General features: G+C 42.1%; 1 protein-coding gene across 2 annotated transcripts in view; it reads right to left on the bottom strand.

The window, feature by feature from the left end:
• ephb1 (EPH receptor B1) overlaps positions 1–17,819 on the bottom strand; it is a 150,562-nt gene that overhangs the window by 37,179 nt on the left and 95,564 nt on the right. For both annotated transcript variants that reach the window (XM_029452994.1, XM_029452995.1), the window contains exons 5-6: positions 15,143–15,478; positions 3,162–3,286 (exon numbers count right to left, since the gene is read on the bottom strand). In XM_029452994.1, coding sequence (XP_029308854.1) covers positions 3,162–3,286; positions 15,143–15,478 — 461 coding nt within the window. The remainder of the gene's footprint in view (positions 1–3,161; positions 3,287–15,142; positions 15,479–17,819) is intronic.

Raw genomic sequence — 17,819 nt, 5'->3', positions numbered from 1 at the left:
CACACACACTCTCTCTCTCTGACACCAACACACACAGAGCCATCTGTAACCAGAGCCAGTGGCAGCTCTGCTCCTGCCTTAATGGAAGGCCTGACCTCTGCTATGCTGAGTTATTTCCACCCTCCCCAAATTTTCAGGCAACCAGAGGAAAAAGGGTATGAGAAAAATGGAGAGACCGGGAGCATGAGATTCCACTTTCTCTCTGAAAAAACATTTAATTCATTTCATCTTGCTTCCCAATTTACAGGGTCCCAGGACCACTTACTGTGTAATGAGAAGGTGGGTTGAAGAAGGGAGTGAAGCCTGTTGAGAGAACAGCCTTCAGCACTCACTACAGCTTTCAGGTGAAACTGTCAAAATGCAGTCATTTTGAGTCATTACCAACCCTTTCCTTCATGTGACTACTTCCTAAACTGCCACTGTACTGCAGCATATTTCTGCTGTTTACCTCGCAATTGCCGCAAAGATAGATAATATGTTGCCGCGTGGTAACTTTCAACAGTTGTAAAATTATGTCTGCAAGTATTGCAGGGACTCGCTCCCTATGTAGATACGAAGGGCTCATTCCTAAGGTAACTAAAAGACAATAATTCTTAGTTTCACTAATACACTAATGAAAACATGTTATATTCTATTTCTGCTAATAGATCCCCCTAAATACTACACTGGCCCTTTAAATAACATGACACCAAGGTAGCCTTACTGAAAAGGTTTTTGGTTGTTTTATTTTTCAATCACAACTGTAAAGTTGAGTCAAGGAACAGCATCAGGCTAAGAAGCTTGAGGCCACAGTTGTAATTGCAGGAAGCGTGATGAACACTGGTCAAAGAAAGCTGTAAGAATGTAATATGTTCGTGTCATGCATGTGTACGCCATGAATGCGCCTATTGAACAATCTTCATTTGAATGAATAGGGGTATGATCTTGGAAAATGGCATCCAGTTGTTCTCAATATATCCATCCACAAAAATAATCTTGAGATAAACATAAAATGACTTATTCATAAATGTGTTCCAGTGTCTACAACAATTAGTTGTGAGAAATATGTTAACATGGCTAAAACTACAACATTAAGTAAAGGTTGTAAAACAAAAAAATGAAGTTAATGCTCTTTTACGATTACCCTGAGGTAGTGACAATGTCATGCTGCTGGAGGAGTCGCTCTTGTAAATGGGTATAGGGGATGGAGCGTACAGAGAGACAGCTCTCCGCTGTGTTAAGGACTAGCTGACTGTGCATGGCACGCTGAGACAATCAACTCCAGAACCAACAGTGTGACTACTCTCAGATTAATGCAAGCATTGGTGAAATGCATAAAAAAAAGAAGGTGAGTATAGCGAGGCCATTTTTATATTTTTATGACTATTATCCAGCCTATAAGTTACCCATAGCACTATGTAAAGCTGTGAGTGTGTGGTAGACATGATAGACATCCCTCCATAATATGACTAAAAGTCTACATCATCACTTTACGGCTGCGTGAAACTTCCAGATTGTCTGGACCTCTCAAGCATTCAGAGAATCAATGGAGAGCTGGCAGGACTGACCTCGATAGAATGAAATTTAATTCCCTGCTCCTCCATATGCAACAAGCATGTAAATAACCCAAGCCAACTTGTGTGACACTGAAAATGTAAGCCAAGTTTTCATCTTGCAGGTGTGTAGTAAATCTTAACTGGAATGGAAAATACACACATAGCATTTGATTTGCCACCATCTGTTTGTTTTTCTAAGGGTTGGTGCTTAATCAGGCACAAAAACACATCAGCAGTGTCACTTTGGACAGCAGTGGCTGGCTGAGGAAAAGTCTGTTTAGAGCCTATAAAAAGCCTCGTCAGATCCAAAATACAGAGTGTCAAGGGAGGACCACCAATGTGGCAATCTCCTCTCCACAGCCTAGACTGTAGCAAAGCAATCACTGTGTCTTACCTACTGTGTGTTACTCGCACTCGCATGGTTGTACATGTTAGTACAGGGGGATGTGAAGGTACAATAAGACAGAGGTAGACAGCTCAGAGCGCAACCTCTCTGTCACCTGAATCATCGGAGTGCAATTAGGAATCTTGTCCTTGTTAATTCACTAATTTGTGATTACGCTGTGCTCATCTATTTGTGTGAAGACATGCTACATAAACATCAATAGGATTAGGTTTCATTGATATTCATGAGCTAATGGGAGTCTGTATAAGTGTTATTTACACGACACTAAGCTGTCTGACAGATAAGGTTTCTCAGGGCTATGGCAATCGGATTCAATTTCATGACCTGTGCAATGCCAGAGGGGGAAACAGCAACCAATGTAGCTAATATTGGATAACTGAGTTTCCAACTGCAAACATAATTGAAAAACATGACCGTTGTTCCCTCGGATAGAAAATGCTAAAAGTGACAAACACTATTCTAAGGTTCAGCAGTGAATATTGATCCACGAACCTTATCCAAAATTAGTTTGAGTGAAATAAATAACTCAACAGAAAAAGAAAAACATTTATAAAACTCTATTGATTTGTCTTTTTGTCTTTTATTTGGAGAGCAGAGCCCGGGTGAAGGTGCACTAAGTCTCGTAAAAGTAGGAGGTTGAGATGACAAAGACCGGGAGAAAGAAATGTGCATGATCAACCTTGCTATAACTATCGATCAGCATTTAGGAGGACAAACAAGAGCCCAAACAAAAAGCTGGAGTCTCCGATCTCTGGGTATCATTATGTCCAAGGCCTTGGGAAAATCCTACAGGTCAATACTGGAGCAGCATAGGCGCTGTGGGGTAGGGCTGGCGACTTAATAAAGCAGACGTATTGTGTGTGAGCAGACGGGTCGATGTGACTCCCCCCAGACGCAATGCATTTTCACAGCGGTACAGGTTGCTGCACAGTGAAGAGTGGGCCTGGAGCAGAGGTCAACCTATTCACTTCATCAGCAGCAGAATCCAAAGAACAGAGGGAGAGATGGGGTGGACACAGTGAAAGAACATATCATCAACCCAGGGGACTTTACTCACACATATCCGGGAGAGCTTACATTTTTGGTGGAGAGTGCAGAGTAGGAGACAACACATGAAAGAGCTAGCACTTCACACGTACAAACATATTCTTACAGTATACTGTACACGCTATAAGACATAAACATGTAAATTGATGCATTTCCACACACACTTATCTTACCTTCTCATAGTAGCGCAGCTCATAGTCCAGGATGATGCCATTGGGCTGTTCTGGTTGTGGCCATGACAGTGTGAAGCTATTCATGGTGGAGCTGATTTGGTGCATTATGGGGACTATTGAGGGAGCTGTAGGACACAGAAAGAGTAACACAAAATCAATACATTTCTACAATAAAATGGATTATTACAGACATATCTCAACCCAAACTTTTGGTTAAGGAAAATGCTCAGCAGTATTCTGTCGGGCACAGGGTGAAAGTTAAGATTATGAATGCAGCGCCGCTTTCCAAAAGTTCATTTTCACCTAAAATTTGAACATGTGGAACTGTGGTCTTTCGTAGCCATATTGATTCTTTAATTTAGATTCATACATTGGTATATTAAGCCAGCTATGGGACAAACACTTTATTATCTATCTAATATTCACATAACTTTTATGACAGCTAATTATAGTTGGTACATTATCCAAACTAAGACTTTCAGGAATGATGTCACATATAGAGTACAGAATCCAAGTTAAGAAAAACTTTCGCTCTAATCAGTACCCAGGTAGCAAGCTGAGTCAGGCTGATTAGAGCTTCACTCAGCCATATTCTGGCACTGCAGGACCAAATATGTGCTGGCTTTGACCAAAGAAATTCTGCCAGATTTGGCAAAGATTTAAGGGTGTGGACTTGGGCTGAGTGTCAGCTCCAGTTAGCAGGACTCTGGCTACCTTTGCGCCAGAATGGTCAGTCACCACGAGTCTGGCGTGAGTCCAGCAATCAATCGTGTTGGATTTAGTCTGCTGTTGGGCTGAGTAATTTGAGCTACTTAGGCAGAATATAGGAGCACCAAGTATGGCATCCACAGGATGCAGTAATTAGGTTCCAAAGCTTTTTTAAATTCTCAAAAATGGACAAGATGATGTGATATATACTGCCATAGTTTTTTGTAGAATGCGGTTATGGCAGGAAAGAAAACAAGTAATTTGGTATTATACAATGGTATGACTGAATATAATTTACTTATGTACTGTAATTGCATTTTTTTAAGTGATGCAGTCATATAATAGCTTAACTAGGCTTGTATAATACCCTGATTGTGCACAAGTAAATAAACATAGTAGGCATAAATATAATTTCTTAGTATAATGCATGTTACATCAGTAATGTATTCATCAGAGCATGTAGAAGGTTATATTGAATCACTCTCATTCAGGAGCCATTCAGTTAGACTTCATGAATGTATGATAAAATGAATTGTGCCAATGTAACACAAACAAAGGAGGTTCATCTGATTTGCCTTTCTAGACATAACCTGACAAAACATTTACAAAATTGATTGTGTTGTAGTATAGAGTTTTACAGTTAGCAGCAATAGCTGATTTCAGTGTAAATCATATCATGGTATGCCATGAAATAAAAAAATATGCTTGCATCCAATAAAACTGCCACTTCACAGGCAAAAGTACTGCATTATGAACAAAACAGGGACCCCTACATTTCTATATACTATAAAACTATACTCACATAGAGACGGTATCTCGCCAATACAAACACGTGACAAAAACATCTGTGTATGTACCACACGTTATTCGGTAAACGAAGCCCTTTGGAATCAAATTGGTCCAATATTGTGATTGTTTTGGTCCAGCTGCACAGACTATGCTGTCCTTCGGCCCCAGTTCACCTGAATGCACACACACGGGCTGTCAATTAACCCAGGCACTTGGCAATTTCCTGCTCATTCCATCGTTTTTGTCCTCTGCACTATCATCCCTCCATCATCCCTGCTCCTCATCGCTCTTAACATGCTGCTCAGAGATGATGTTATTGGACATGAGGAAGACATCATCCATAATAAAACTATACTGTATGTGTGCTTTTTTAAACTGTAGCATTCTAAAAGCCTCAGTCACAAGTACCACACCCTGTTTGTTTTCTTTCTTATGTGATATAAATATGAACTACAGACCTGAAATAAAATACATTTAAATAAACTGAAATCGAGCCTAATTTACCATCAGAACAGATTTCACATGCCATTGCAGAGTCCATCCCGCTGTCTTTTTGCTACGATACCTTGACAGATTTCCTCACTGTTGACATTTACAATTCCACGAATATCCTCTCACTGCTGACAGTAGCGTAGTTTAATACCCCTGACTTTCTCCTCTGTGAGGAAAAAGTACATTTCCCTGGTGCTGATATTCACTTTTTCTATTTCTATTTGATATGCTAATATATGTAATCTAGGGCAAACTGACAAGTTCCTAAATGTCACAGACAGTGCTGGCTTGGCCAGTAGCAGGTAAGGGAAGTTCAAAAATATGCACAGTTCAAATCATTTAGATCCCTGTTAATCAAGTTAAAGGTTCTGGAGGTATTTTGTCTTTTCACCAGTCATGCTAAGTGCCATGTTTTTGCCACTGTTTATTCTAAACAAACCACTATTGCTGCTGGATAGTTTAAAAAATGCACTATTTCCTGTGTAGCATAGGATTTTTCAGTAGGTTTAAAGGCCCTGCAAACTTCACACTAATCAGAGCAGTTTTAGTTATAGCACTTCAGCGATTTCTGTATTTTTTCTGTGCTCTTACCTGTTTTGAAGTGGCTCGGTTGGAAAATATGATGCCGCATTGTAGCATGCACCAATCACGGCAGAGCAACATTTGAATCAGAATTAGATGGCAGTTGCACAGTTGTTTGCTTGTGTAACCAGCACCGTCAATGAAAACGGATCAAATCACTCGCACACAGTCCTGAAGAAGCAGATTACAGTAAAAGACGTTTTTCTTAATTAAAATGTGATTGTTGGGGGCTTTGAGTAAAATCCTTAGTCTGAATAAATCCATCTAAGATAGAGACAGATTTGTATCAAGTTCATAAAAGTGTCACAAATATTAAACAAAAATACAAATTGCTTAGCTTTTATGTGCCCATCAAGCTATTCAATGCCATGTAAATGTGTCCCAGAATCTACTGTATGATCACAGACTCCTCCAAGGTGCTAAAATAAACTATAATTTAGTTTCACAGTTTAAAGATGGATCCAATCAAATTTACTCATCAATCCAATTTGTGAACATACAAGTAAGTTTGATTAAAATTCCCTGTGCGGCTGCTCAGATTAAGTTCAAAGCCTTGGTGTTTGTATACAGTGCTGGAAAGGAATCTCCACCCCCATGTCTGCAGGCATAAATGCAGCCCCACACAAGCCCATGCTCTACATTTTGTGCCTATCAGCCTCTTGGCTCTCGGCCTGCTCCAGCTGAGGCCTAGTCATTGCTCCACCTGGTCTCCACTCACCATATTTCTGAATCACTCCTCCATTCAAAAGGCAGTAAATATCACCCTCTCTTAACTAAATGATCCTTTTTATCAGACTCCTTAATGCTTATTCTATTTCTCTAGCGTCTCTTCGTACTTCACCCTTGCATAACGCTTCGATGGTCACAGGAGTTCTAGAAGGAGAAAAGCCCCTGACCTTTTACCGCCATGTGGTTGCTTGTAAATTGTGTTCTGTAGTGTTCTGCACTTTTGACGAGGGTGAGTATTTCTTGATTTGAGTGTCAGATAGTTACCTAAAATGTAAATATAAAGAAATGAATAAGCTCTGTTTATCCTGTCAGTGTGAATGGGTTATGTTACGTCTGCCTCCCTTGGCACTCACGTCCTGCCTTCCCTCCCTCCCTCCCTCTCTTTCATACCCGAGACAGAGAGTGTGAGGGCTAAGCTTCACCTCGGTGCACTTCAGCCTCTCTGCCTCTCAGGCTGGTTCATGCTTCACTGACCAGGGCTAGGGCTGCCTGGGCCGCATTATCAATTACCGGCTACAGGCACACACAGTTCCTGACAGACCCAGGGGAGGGGCACTCTGCACAGAAATTCCTGCAGTGGAAAAAGGGGCTGAGGAGGAGAAGTATTTCTACAGCCCTGACTCCTAGTCCCAACTTAATTCATGCATTCAGGCGTACAGACAGAAAAACATAAACTTTTACCATGGGTAATTGTTTATGCATGTTTTCAAGTGCTAAGCGTCTAGTGTCTGAATGTGTGCCAAGGTATATAGCCTGGGTTGAGACCTCTGCAGCACCACCCACATCTTTGGCTTGTTCAGCGATTCAAATATGGTGTTGTGCGTATTGATGGCTTTTACCTCCATTTGGAGAAACAACCGCGCCAATCAGGGCTTTGTAGATGGGATTGAGACATCATCTTCATGTGCAAGAGCCACTCTTACATCATTGCAACTGTTTTTTCTTTTCAACCAACAACTTAGATTTGCATAATTATCAAGAGGTATTTGATCAACATGTTCACTTCTCCTTCTGAGTGCTACCAACAACTGAAAAAGACAACAATGGCAATGATAGTTAATACTGATCGGTTCATGCAAAAGCAACCATCGTTGACATTAAACATAATGTCAAACTTAATTAACTTTAACACAAAGGCAATTGTAGTCTGATTGTTATGCTAGAAAATGTAGGTTCTGAATATCTTATTATAAATTATATTTTCACAAAACAATTTCTCACTTCACTCCCTAAAGAAAAAGAAAAATTTCTCACTGACGTGTCCCACTGGACAGACAGTGACTGTGTTTTTGAGAGGAAAAGCAAGAGAGGGGGATAAAGAGCGTGTGCACATGTATGTGTGTCTGTGTGTCCTAGTAGCCTATGTGTGAAGTGCCTGTCAGACACAATGTGTTGTGCCTCTATGAGGGTGAGGTTCAGCCCAATGAAGAACCGCTGTCCCCTCCAACAGCGTCCACCACCGTCACCCAGGGACAATGATGCTGACAGTGATTGGTGACTGTGTCCTGCACTCTTCTCTCCTCCCTCAATCCTTCCCATCCCTTGCTCCACTTTTATCTGGCCCAACTTGCTGCCCCTGGCTTTTAATGCAGAGCTTGGCTCACCATTAATCAAAGTCAAAGCCTCCCAGTGTCTGGCTGAGACAGAGAGAAAGTGAGAGAAAAGGAACGGAGACACATAGAGGGAGAGCAAAAAGGTGAGAGAGGATTTGAAAGAGAGTGATGAAAGAATGAAAAGCTTCTTTACCTTTGTACGATTAATCTACATTGGAGCATCATTTTACATGTCTGGCACAGACCTGAGCCTCTGTTTTCATTATTGTTACTCCAGTGGGCAGTCACCATAATTCATATGGTGAGGTGTAAGCATATCAAATGTGCTGTTCTACATCTTAAAAGAGCACTCCAGTGATTTAGTATTGTACTTCCATGAAGTTGGGAGACTCACTAGAGACAAATGATAAAGAATGGTCAAAACTGAGGAAGGGATATACGTTAGTCCCTCGTATGGGTAACCTCCAAAAACTATTCCTATGTTTCCCATAATGCAACTCAAAAGTGTGTCTTCACTGGACACCGGCTGTCAGGTAAATGCCCACATCTTTCAAACTCTACGCCCCAAGTGCAGGCTTTCTGTTAAAAACATTGGTAGACTCCAGTCCAGATGAACCATGATGACTTTTTTCAGACTATAGAAAAATCTGCTGAACACATTATAACAACTGTTTTCACTGGCTGAGAAGTACTCCCAGTGATTAACAAATTGAACTGAATTTCCCTTTTAAATAGTTACTACAATTATTCTGTAACCACAATGTTAGTATTACAAGTTCCACCCCTAATGAGGATAAATGCTCTCTCTCTCTCCCTCTCCCTCTCCCTCCTCCTCTCTCTCCCTCCCCTCTCCTCTCCCCTCCCCCTCTCTCTCTCTCCCTCCCGCTCTCTCTCTCTCTCCTCCCTTCCTCTCTCTCTCTCTCTCCCTCCCTCCCTCCTCTCTCCGCGACTCTCCCCCTCTCCCCCTCTCTCCCCTCCCTCCCTCTCCCTCCCCCTCTCCCCCTCGCTCTCCCTCCCTCCTCTCTCCCTCCCTCTCTCCTCCCCCTCTCTCCCTCCCTCCCTCTCTCCCTCCCTCTCTCTCCCCCTCTCTCCCTCCCTCCCTCTCCCTCTCTCTCCCTCCCTCCCTCCTTCCCCTCTCTCCCTCCCTCCCTCTCTCCCCCCCTCTCTCCCCCTCTCTCCCTCCCTCCCTCTCTCCCCCTCTCTCCCTCCCTCTCCCTCTCTCCCTCCCCCTCCCTCCCCCTCTCTCTCTCCCTCTCCCTCTCCTCCTCTCTCTCTCTCTCTCTCCCTCTCTCTCTCTCTCCCTCTCTCTCTCTCTCTCTCTCTCTCTCTCTCTCTCTCCTCTCTCTCTCTCTCTCTCTCTCTCTCTCTCTCTCTCTCTCTCTCTCCCTCTCTCTCTCCCTCTCTCTCTCCTCTTTCACTGTGTCCTCTCATTGGGAGATTCCTGGGAAAGATGGGTGTATGTGCTCCTCATGCAGCACAGCTTTCAAATCTGAATTCCCAGCTGGAAGATCCTGCTCTGCCTCAGTTACTCTCCGTGAAATGATTGGACAGAAAGTTGCACTTTAATTGGTCAGCTGATCTTGTACCAAATTCCCATTCAACTACAGTGTACAGAAAAAAACAAATGCACAAATACATATGGCCACATTCACAACCAAGCTGAATCGTTTTCTCTCTGTAGTGTGTTTGTGGTTTGTGCTTTAAGATGCTGGCACACAATTGAACCATGCAGCCTTCTAATAGGGGCTCAGTGTCTCAGATGAGGAGAGTAGCCTATAGTCATGTGCTGTGCCTCTATCAAATGCATAGGTTTAACTACTACCCTCCCTATTAGCAGAGGCTCAGACGGCCAAGCCAGCCGTGACTACATGGTAATGGGCCTCTCTCAAACATCATAAAGAGGGATCAGTTCAGCACCATGGATTTCTGTCAAGGAAACATGGTTCGAAATATTTTCAAAATGACATTATACGTAAAGGATACTGAACCGAGCTCTATGTATAAACATTGAGTATTCTTCCACATTGACACAAACACACTCACTTCCTAGCATCACCGAATACAGACTTCAGAATTGACAAAAAACGCTTAGTAGCATTCAAGCCCACACTTGTATTTTTGCCTGCAGCTGATACCTCTCTTTCTGAGTCCAGGGACAGGATCAACATTTATGAGAACAGGCATCAAATGAAATAAAAATGGCACCCGGAGAGAGCCTGAAGAACCGTCTAAGATGATGTAATCTTTTGACACTGTAGCTCTGATACACAGAAGCAATAGTGATAGGGAAGGAACAAGGTAAAAGGTAACCCCCCCCCCAAAAAAACAAAAGGAATGTCTGTAGGCTGTAAACTGTAAAAACATAATGAGTAGTGTCTTGAATACTCTCCACGGATATGTTTGCCTAACATCTCATCCGATTTTAGAACCCCACAGAGCACAGATCTCTTTAATCCATCTGGTTGTTTGGATTTCAGTCCAACATATTGTTAGTATCTTAGTATCTTAAATACAACCCACCCGGTAGGACTTGCCCATAGAAGGCTGAGGATAGCGATGTTTGCATTTCTGAGGGAATAGCTCTCCAAACAGAGCAGCTAAGTGGAGAAGGATTGTTTGTAGATATACATGGCATGCTGTGGTCGGAGGGACTGTTGGCACATAATCTAGGTCAAGAAGGCTGTGCCAGTAAGATCAAAAGGCTCTTGAGCATCAGGCATTAGTTTAAAAAGATAGCACTAGTCATGAGATTTATGGACTTTTTTCCAACCACCCCCGCATAACAGAGTAGAAATGAGTTGTAAAATGTGTAAAGGATGAAAAATACCCTCCTCATCTGAAGCAGTGGTGGATGTAAGTTAAGTGTCCAGGATGGATTACTTATAAAAAACAAAAGTACATGGCTGCCAAGTCTGTAGTTTTTACCACAAGTACTTCTGTCACCCACAACGTGACTAACATACATTTATCTTTGTGGCAATTAATCAATTTAATAAATTCACTAGAAGCACAGAGAGTCTCGTAACCCTAAAATAAACCACACTATTCCACAAAGAGACATAAAATGGCTACTTTTCAATAGCTAACATAGATAAATATGACTAATTCAGGCCAGGCGTGAATCTTAACCCAAGAGGGGGGCCAATATATAACCTTTGTTTTCTGTATGTGTGTGTGTGTGTGTGTGTGTGTGTGTGTGTGTGTGTGTGTGTGTGTGTGTGTGTGTGTGTGTGTATCTCCTGGAGAGCATAGGCTGTGAATGAACTCCCAAATGACACTATTGATCAGTCCTTCCTCCCAGACACACGTTGGGATCGAGGGCAGTTAAATGGCCTCTTCGGTGAATCACACTAAATCCCTTCAACTTCCCACCCCACCTCCATTACTCCCTTCTCTCCTCCTTGTCCACTTTCCTCCTCTCAGCTTTGTCTCCTTACGGCTTATGTCATAAAACCTCTGATACTGCTGCCTTACTGTTTTCTAGGTGGTCTCTTGGTTTTTTCTTCACCTCACAACAGTCCACACTAAAGCCATGTCAAGTTGAAAAGTCAAACACGCCATTGAGACGAGCACAAACTTTTTCTTTCCTGAGTAATCGCACTTAAAGGACCACTTCACCTATCTTTTCTTTCATAGATTGACATTCTTATAGTACTAGAAGGGTAATAATATACCATTACTCTTGTCAACAGTCTACATCTCATGGGAAGGGTCTATTTATCCCTCAAATCCCAGACCTGATGATGTGATTTTGAGCTAGAAGCAAGACAGACTTATTTCAGTATAAAGGCCTCATTCTTTCAACCAGAAGGAACTATAGGACTTTGTAACTATACAAACTTTAAGTTAGGCTTTGCTCTTGCTTGGCATGAGACTGCAGGCGTGGGTTTTAGTGTGCTATTTGCAAATGCTTGTGTAAAAGTCAGTCAGTATAAGAGCTGTAAATTAATAAGAGAGATGTACTGCATGTGATTGATATTGCAGGCCCTTGTTTTTATGACACGGTCATAGGGACAACTTCAATCACTGGTCCACGACTCACATAAAATGAGTGCATAAATAAATGCAGTTGCAATTTACTTTCATATTAAGCGGAAGCACATCCAAGCTTGTACGCACACACTTCCATGGCATGGCTTCTTTAATTAAACAGAATTTAAATCAGTAGCTCTCCAGATCCTGGATATCTGTGCACCTGTGTATTCCCAGATGTGCATAAACATGACCATGTCACATTAAAAACAAAATCTGTCTATTCTACTGCCAGTCCTGGCTCGGCATAGAGAGGACTTCATGTGCAATTAGGGTTGTGCATTGTTCGTCTGTTTCGTTCAAACAGTGCCATCCTTTTGCTTTTGTCTGACAGGTAAGTGCTGAAGTTGTCATTCTGATGCTGAAGAAATCAAGTACGTTTCAAAAGGGTTTAATAATGAGTTGGAGGAAGAGTTTGCCTTTTTATACAGTATGGGTACCAACGCTCAGCAGAGTGCGTGTTCATTTGGATTACAGTTGTTTTGCTTTCACATTACAACCCATTAGCAACAATTACAATAGATTGGGTAGGATTGGCGCGAAGACCCCGATGTGTGTACAATGAATGGTATTGCATTGGGGCTCAGAATACAAACACTTCCCTATTTCATTTACATGTTGTTTTGTTACGCCACCTCTGCCAACCTTGCATCATGCGAGGGGCGCAGGGCGCAAAGATACCAAGTGAACGAACAAGAGGGTTTCAAGCACAAACATAAAGCCCTGAAGAGCGTCTCTGCTTTTGGTTTTTGAAGCGCATTATCAAAATAATTCCCTTCTGAATCTTTCTGCTTCTTCAGTGGCCTACCAATGAAACCACCTGTCGAAACTAGGAACAGTGCAATTACCTGGCCACAAAGGGCCACATGGAGCTGGACATAGGCCTGGATGATTACTGGCAGACACCTCATTACTGCAGCAGACTTCAACAATAGGCCTCGGCATTGCTTCTTCTACATCTATCTGTCAAGTGTGCTATTAGCCTGTCAAATGGGGACAGCCAGCACCATTAGGCCACCCTAGTAATCAGACCTATTTACTCCCTCATTTTCCTCTCCTTCACTGTCACAGTCTAGCAGTCTGGTCAAAAAAAGTGCTCCCTTTCTCCATCCAGCTCTGTCTTCCCTCCCACTTCTCCCCTGGCTCAATCTCAGACAAAGACAAGTTCAGTTGGTCATTACATTCTTTGAGAGTCATCGTAATCAAATACTGTAAGCACTCAACCAACTGGGCCAAATTTAATTTCAAAATGTACTCCTATACAAAAGGGACCTGGATAAAGAAATCTATTTCCCTTTGAGATAAATATGAAATGAGTTCATTCGACAATTAAAGTGGAAATGTGCATCAATGATGTCAGATTAATTTGGCATTAGGTATTTCATTGTTACACCAGACGAGAAAACATAACAAAAGGTTCCAGAGCTCCAAGCTGACACACTTGTAACTCTTTCCTTATGGGATCCATGTCAGTATGAACTCAACCAACAATCTCCTTCACCACACTGTAACTCCACTTCATGTCTGCTATTAGGTCCCACAAGCTCATGCTGTGATTTTCATGGTCCGCCTCATCCACAGAAACACCGAAAAATGAAGAGAGCCTCATTTAAATGTTTCACTTGGTCAACACTTGTCCCTTGATAGGTGATTCTGTGTGCAAGTCAAAGATCTATAAGAGCATGAAAAAATGGAAAGGACCGGCAAAGACAATATCCTCGACCTGTCATTTCCATTGGCTGGGCTCAGGTCCCTTCACAGGGTCAGTTAAGAAGAGGAGCACACACCAACATACAGAGAGACAGACAGGGAGAAACAAGAGAGAGAAAGATGACGGGATGAAGGTCATTTTCATTTTCATTTGCTGGGCTCAGATCCATCACAGGCAAAGTCAGAGGACGCACACATGCACACAAATCCAAACATACAGGGGGACAGACAAGGAGAGAGAGGACAGAGGGAGGGAGGGAGGGCGGGAGAGCCTGAAAACAGCAGCTGTCTGTGTATCTATCTTGGTTTGGTCTCCTTCAGTCTGACATTAAAGTATTGAACAGTGATGAATCTGGATAACTGTTATACAACACCAAAGGTGAAACATGTAGTTCAACGTGTCTATTGTCAGCTAAGCTAAGAACATTGCAACAAAGACATGATTTGCAGATTGCTTAGTGTAACTCAAATTTGTGAAAGGGGAACAATTAAGTAAGAATAAGTCTCTTGTTGTTCTTGTTTATTTAGAGAGCAGTGTCAGTATCTAAAGATTTACACACAGGTTTTAACTCTGGTGTAGCCTTCCGTGAAAAGACAAGTACTGACTTGATGTGCGACATTGCTATCAAAACAAAGTCTCATTAAACAAACCAAAAGGAAAACAACAAAGTCTGTGAAGCAACCAGCCTGTAACCTCCAGATGTAAACCTAAAAAGAAAGGTTTTATAATTGACTTAGGTTGTTTTTGGATGGATGACTACTTTTAACAATGTTAAAAAGCAAGAGAAATGCAAACTCGGGCTGTTTCCATCATAGGATTTGATGTGTAAATAAAGTAAAAAGGAAAGAGGGATGGTGCAGTGAATTGCGCTTGTCCTGCTACAAAATGGAACATGCGGTGTCTTGAGTCTGAGCTTGAACTCCTCCATTGTGATTTCAAAAAGGAAAACCATTACTTTGATTCAGGGAAGGCAGGTTTAAAAAGAAAGCTGTTATGTATAACTTTCATAAAACCAGCTGGCCTCGCGCTTCAAGCCTTAAAGTCATTATTCACGGTGGAGCGACGTGAAATATAAGCAGCCGTGAAGTCAGTATACAGTATGCCGTGAAGTAAGACACCGAAATGCAAATTGTGCAAGATGATGGTCTTTTGATGTGAAATGATTAACTTAATTATATTAATAGTAGTATTTGCCATTTCACAAATATTAACTGAAATTAAACTACTTAGGGTTTTTGCTTACAGAAAGGAACGTTTAAAAAAACAATTATACTAGTGAACGTTACATGATGATGACATTGCAAATGGTGAAAAATCATCATTATCATCATCAATGCCACCACCACATCATCATCACCACACCTTGCCAGAAGCAGCCTACTTACCAGCCTGGTTGGTGGTGATGTCTATGGAGACATGCTGGGCGGGGTACGGGCTCTTATTGCTGACTCCATTGACAGCTTGTATCTCAAAGCTGTAGAGGGTGTGAGCCCATAGATTGCTGATGAACACCCTGGTGTCAGTCAGACCCAGCTGTCGTGGGACGAAGTCCACATTGTCGTCGCAGTGGGAGCAAGAGCGCCGGTCGGCACGGCACTTCTTGCACACTATGTTGTAGACGACGTCATCGCGACCGCCCGTCTCCCTGGGAGAATGCCACTCGAGGATCACAGAGGTTTCGTTCACAATGGAGATCACATTCCTTGGGCTGGATGGGACACCTGTAGACACACAGCGAAAATATGTACGCCAAATGTTTGTTTACCTTTACAACTAAACCCATTTTATATCAGAAAACTTTTGTTCTATGCCAAGCTGTCATGATCTATAAAGCGCATTGCTTGTCAAGAAAAACTGTTTCATAAATCCGCCTGGTGTTTGGTCAATTTAGAACCCTGTAAGAAAGGGTTGTTGTCAAAGAGCAACTTGTCTTTTTCTCCTTTTCCTCCATCTTCAGCACAATTGGAATGCTAATTTATTCCATTCACACCCAGAGAGATCATACAGCGAAACGTTTGTGTCTATCAAACATTGGTTATTTAGCAAAACGCAGTGTTGCATGGAGTATTCTTATCCAAGCGGCTCTGGAGATTCACGCTCCCATTCACTCCCTCATAGCCTGCAGAACCTCAAAGACGATATTCAGAAAGAAATCAAGAAATAATAAAACAATTGTTTTGCTTGAGTGGTGGCTTAATATTAGGGTGCAGAAAAGGGGCTTGTTCATCCTCCCGCTATTGGCGCACAATTCTTTGGGAGTTCAAATCTGCTAAGATGGCAGTGTAGAATTTTGTTTAGCTGAGATTTAGTAACCCTGCAGCTGCTCTTTCTTCTCAGATACCAAACACTGCCGATAAAGCAGAAGCTCGCCAAAGCCCTTAGTCAGTGCTCCTTAGGTTAAGTGAGGCTGCTCTGCAGAGCTGATCTGGTACCAATTTATCCTCGATAAAGCCTGACCTTTATCATTAAAAGAGGAGTTTAACTGACCCACTTCTAAATCCATGACTACTGTGAAACTAAAAATCCTCTCAATTTTAGAAACCCTTTGAAGAATTACTCAGCTCTCTAACATTCTGTGTTTCCTTTCCTCTTCTCTTTTTTACCCATGAGAAAGTTATGACAACAAGCACACATATAGATTGTTAAGCTTACTATGAAACAGCACTTGAGTTTCCCATTTCTGTGGGCTTAGGGCAGATAGTTACTTCAGTCAACACAGACACAATTAATCATTGTTGCTGCAGAGCCATGTGGGATAGCCCTGGGGAGCTGGGACAAAGCGACAGAACACACACGGGTGAGGGAACGGCACTGTTACTGCTGAGACCTCAGCTCAGCGCCTCAACAACAGAGAGGTCAGTGACAGGAAGGGTGTGACCTTCATAGTGTGATTATCATGGTCAGGCTGAAAGGACAGCTAGTGCTCAAGATACGTGGTCAAATGGGACATCATTTGGTCCTTGGATGCTTCCAGACGTATTGTACGTGGAGGGAAAAAGGGTGTGTGTTACAGACCATATTAGAAAATTGGCAGCACTTTAGCTTTTGCCCTTGGGAACTGCACAATAGACACTTCATATGTTACTCACGCCACTTGTATCCTCTGTATAATCCATCACATACATGCACTCGCCCCCAAACTTGCATCGTCGAGGAAAGGAAATGCACATCTGCTCATGTGGAAAATGCATGTGACACAAACACACCTGCCTGAACTATCTGTTTCTTTGTATTCATGCCTGCACTGTCTGTATCAATGTATTCTTACAACAGTGAAAGATTTGTATTTTTTTTGTCAGGTTGAGGTGTGAACGAAGCGTCACAGCCCTTCGTCCCAATTACAATCATGCTTCACATATACAGGGATGGCACAAGAAATCAGATGTGACGGCCACTTAACCAGTGATTTGCAGACTGCAGCCTTTGGCTGTTTTAATTGGCCACAGGATTTAATTTGTTGAGAACGTTACTAACAGGCTCTCAAGCATGTGTTCATTTAGCTGTGCCAGTCAGATTCGGTTGTGCTCACATACATGTTGCTTTCTCTTACGTTAAAGGTGTAAAACATCGTCTCCAAGCAGCTCCAGTGCTCTCTTGTACAAGACATAGTAAGGGCTCTATGATAATGGTCCAATCACAACAGCCAGTGTGAAGCATCAGGTCATTTGCACAAGGGCGATGAGGATGTGTCAATACATCTGTTCTTTATGTTCAGTATTGGCAATTGCATAAATCGTTTTATATCCTTATAACAGCTGTGGCAATCGCAGGGGCAAGACAATACTAGTTTACTAAATAAAGTCAATATGGTTGTCAAGAAAGCACAGATCTACGAGGCACATAAACATACTAACAAAGCAAATAGGGAGCCAGATGATTTATGCTTTTTTCTTAAGGTGAAATTTGTGCAGATGGTAAAAGTCCAGTTATAATAAAATATTATATTGTTTTTAATGGCTGCTTTTGGTTTGTTTGCGTCATTAATAATGTTGTACTCAATTAGATTTGCTTGTGTTGACGTGCAACAACAATGCCATTGCAGCTAAAACTGTGAGTCAAGGA

This window comes from Cottoperca gobio, chromosome 17 (assembly GCF_900634415.1).
Source record: "Cottoperca gobio chromosome 17, fCotGob3.1, whole genome shotgun sequence".
NCBI lineage: Eukaryota > Metazoa > Chordata > Actinopteri > Perciformes > Bovichtidae > Cottoperca > Cottoperca gobio.
Note: the sequence above shows the minus strand (reverse complement) of the source record. Positions and strands in the feature narration are given on the sequence as shown.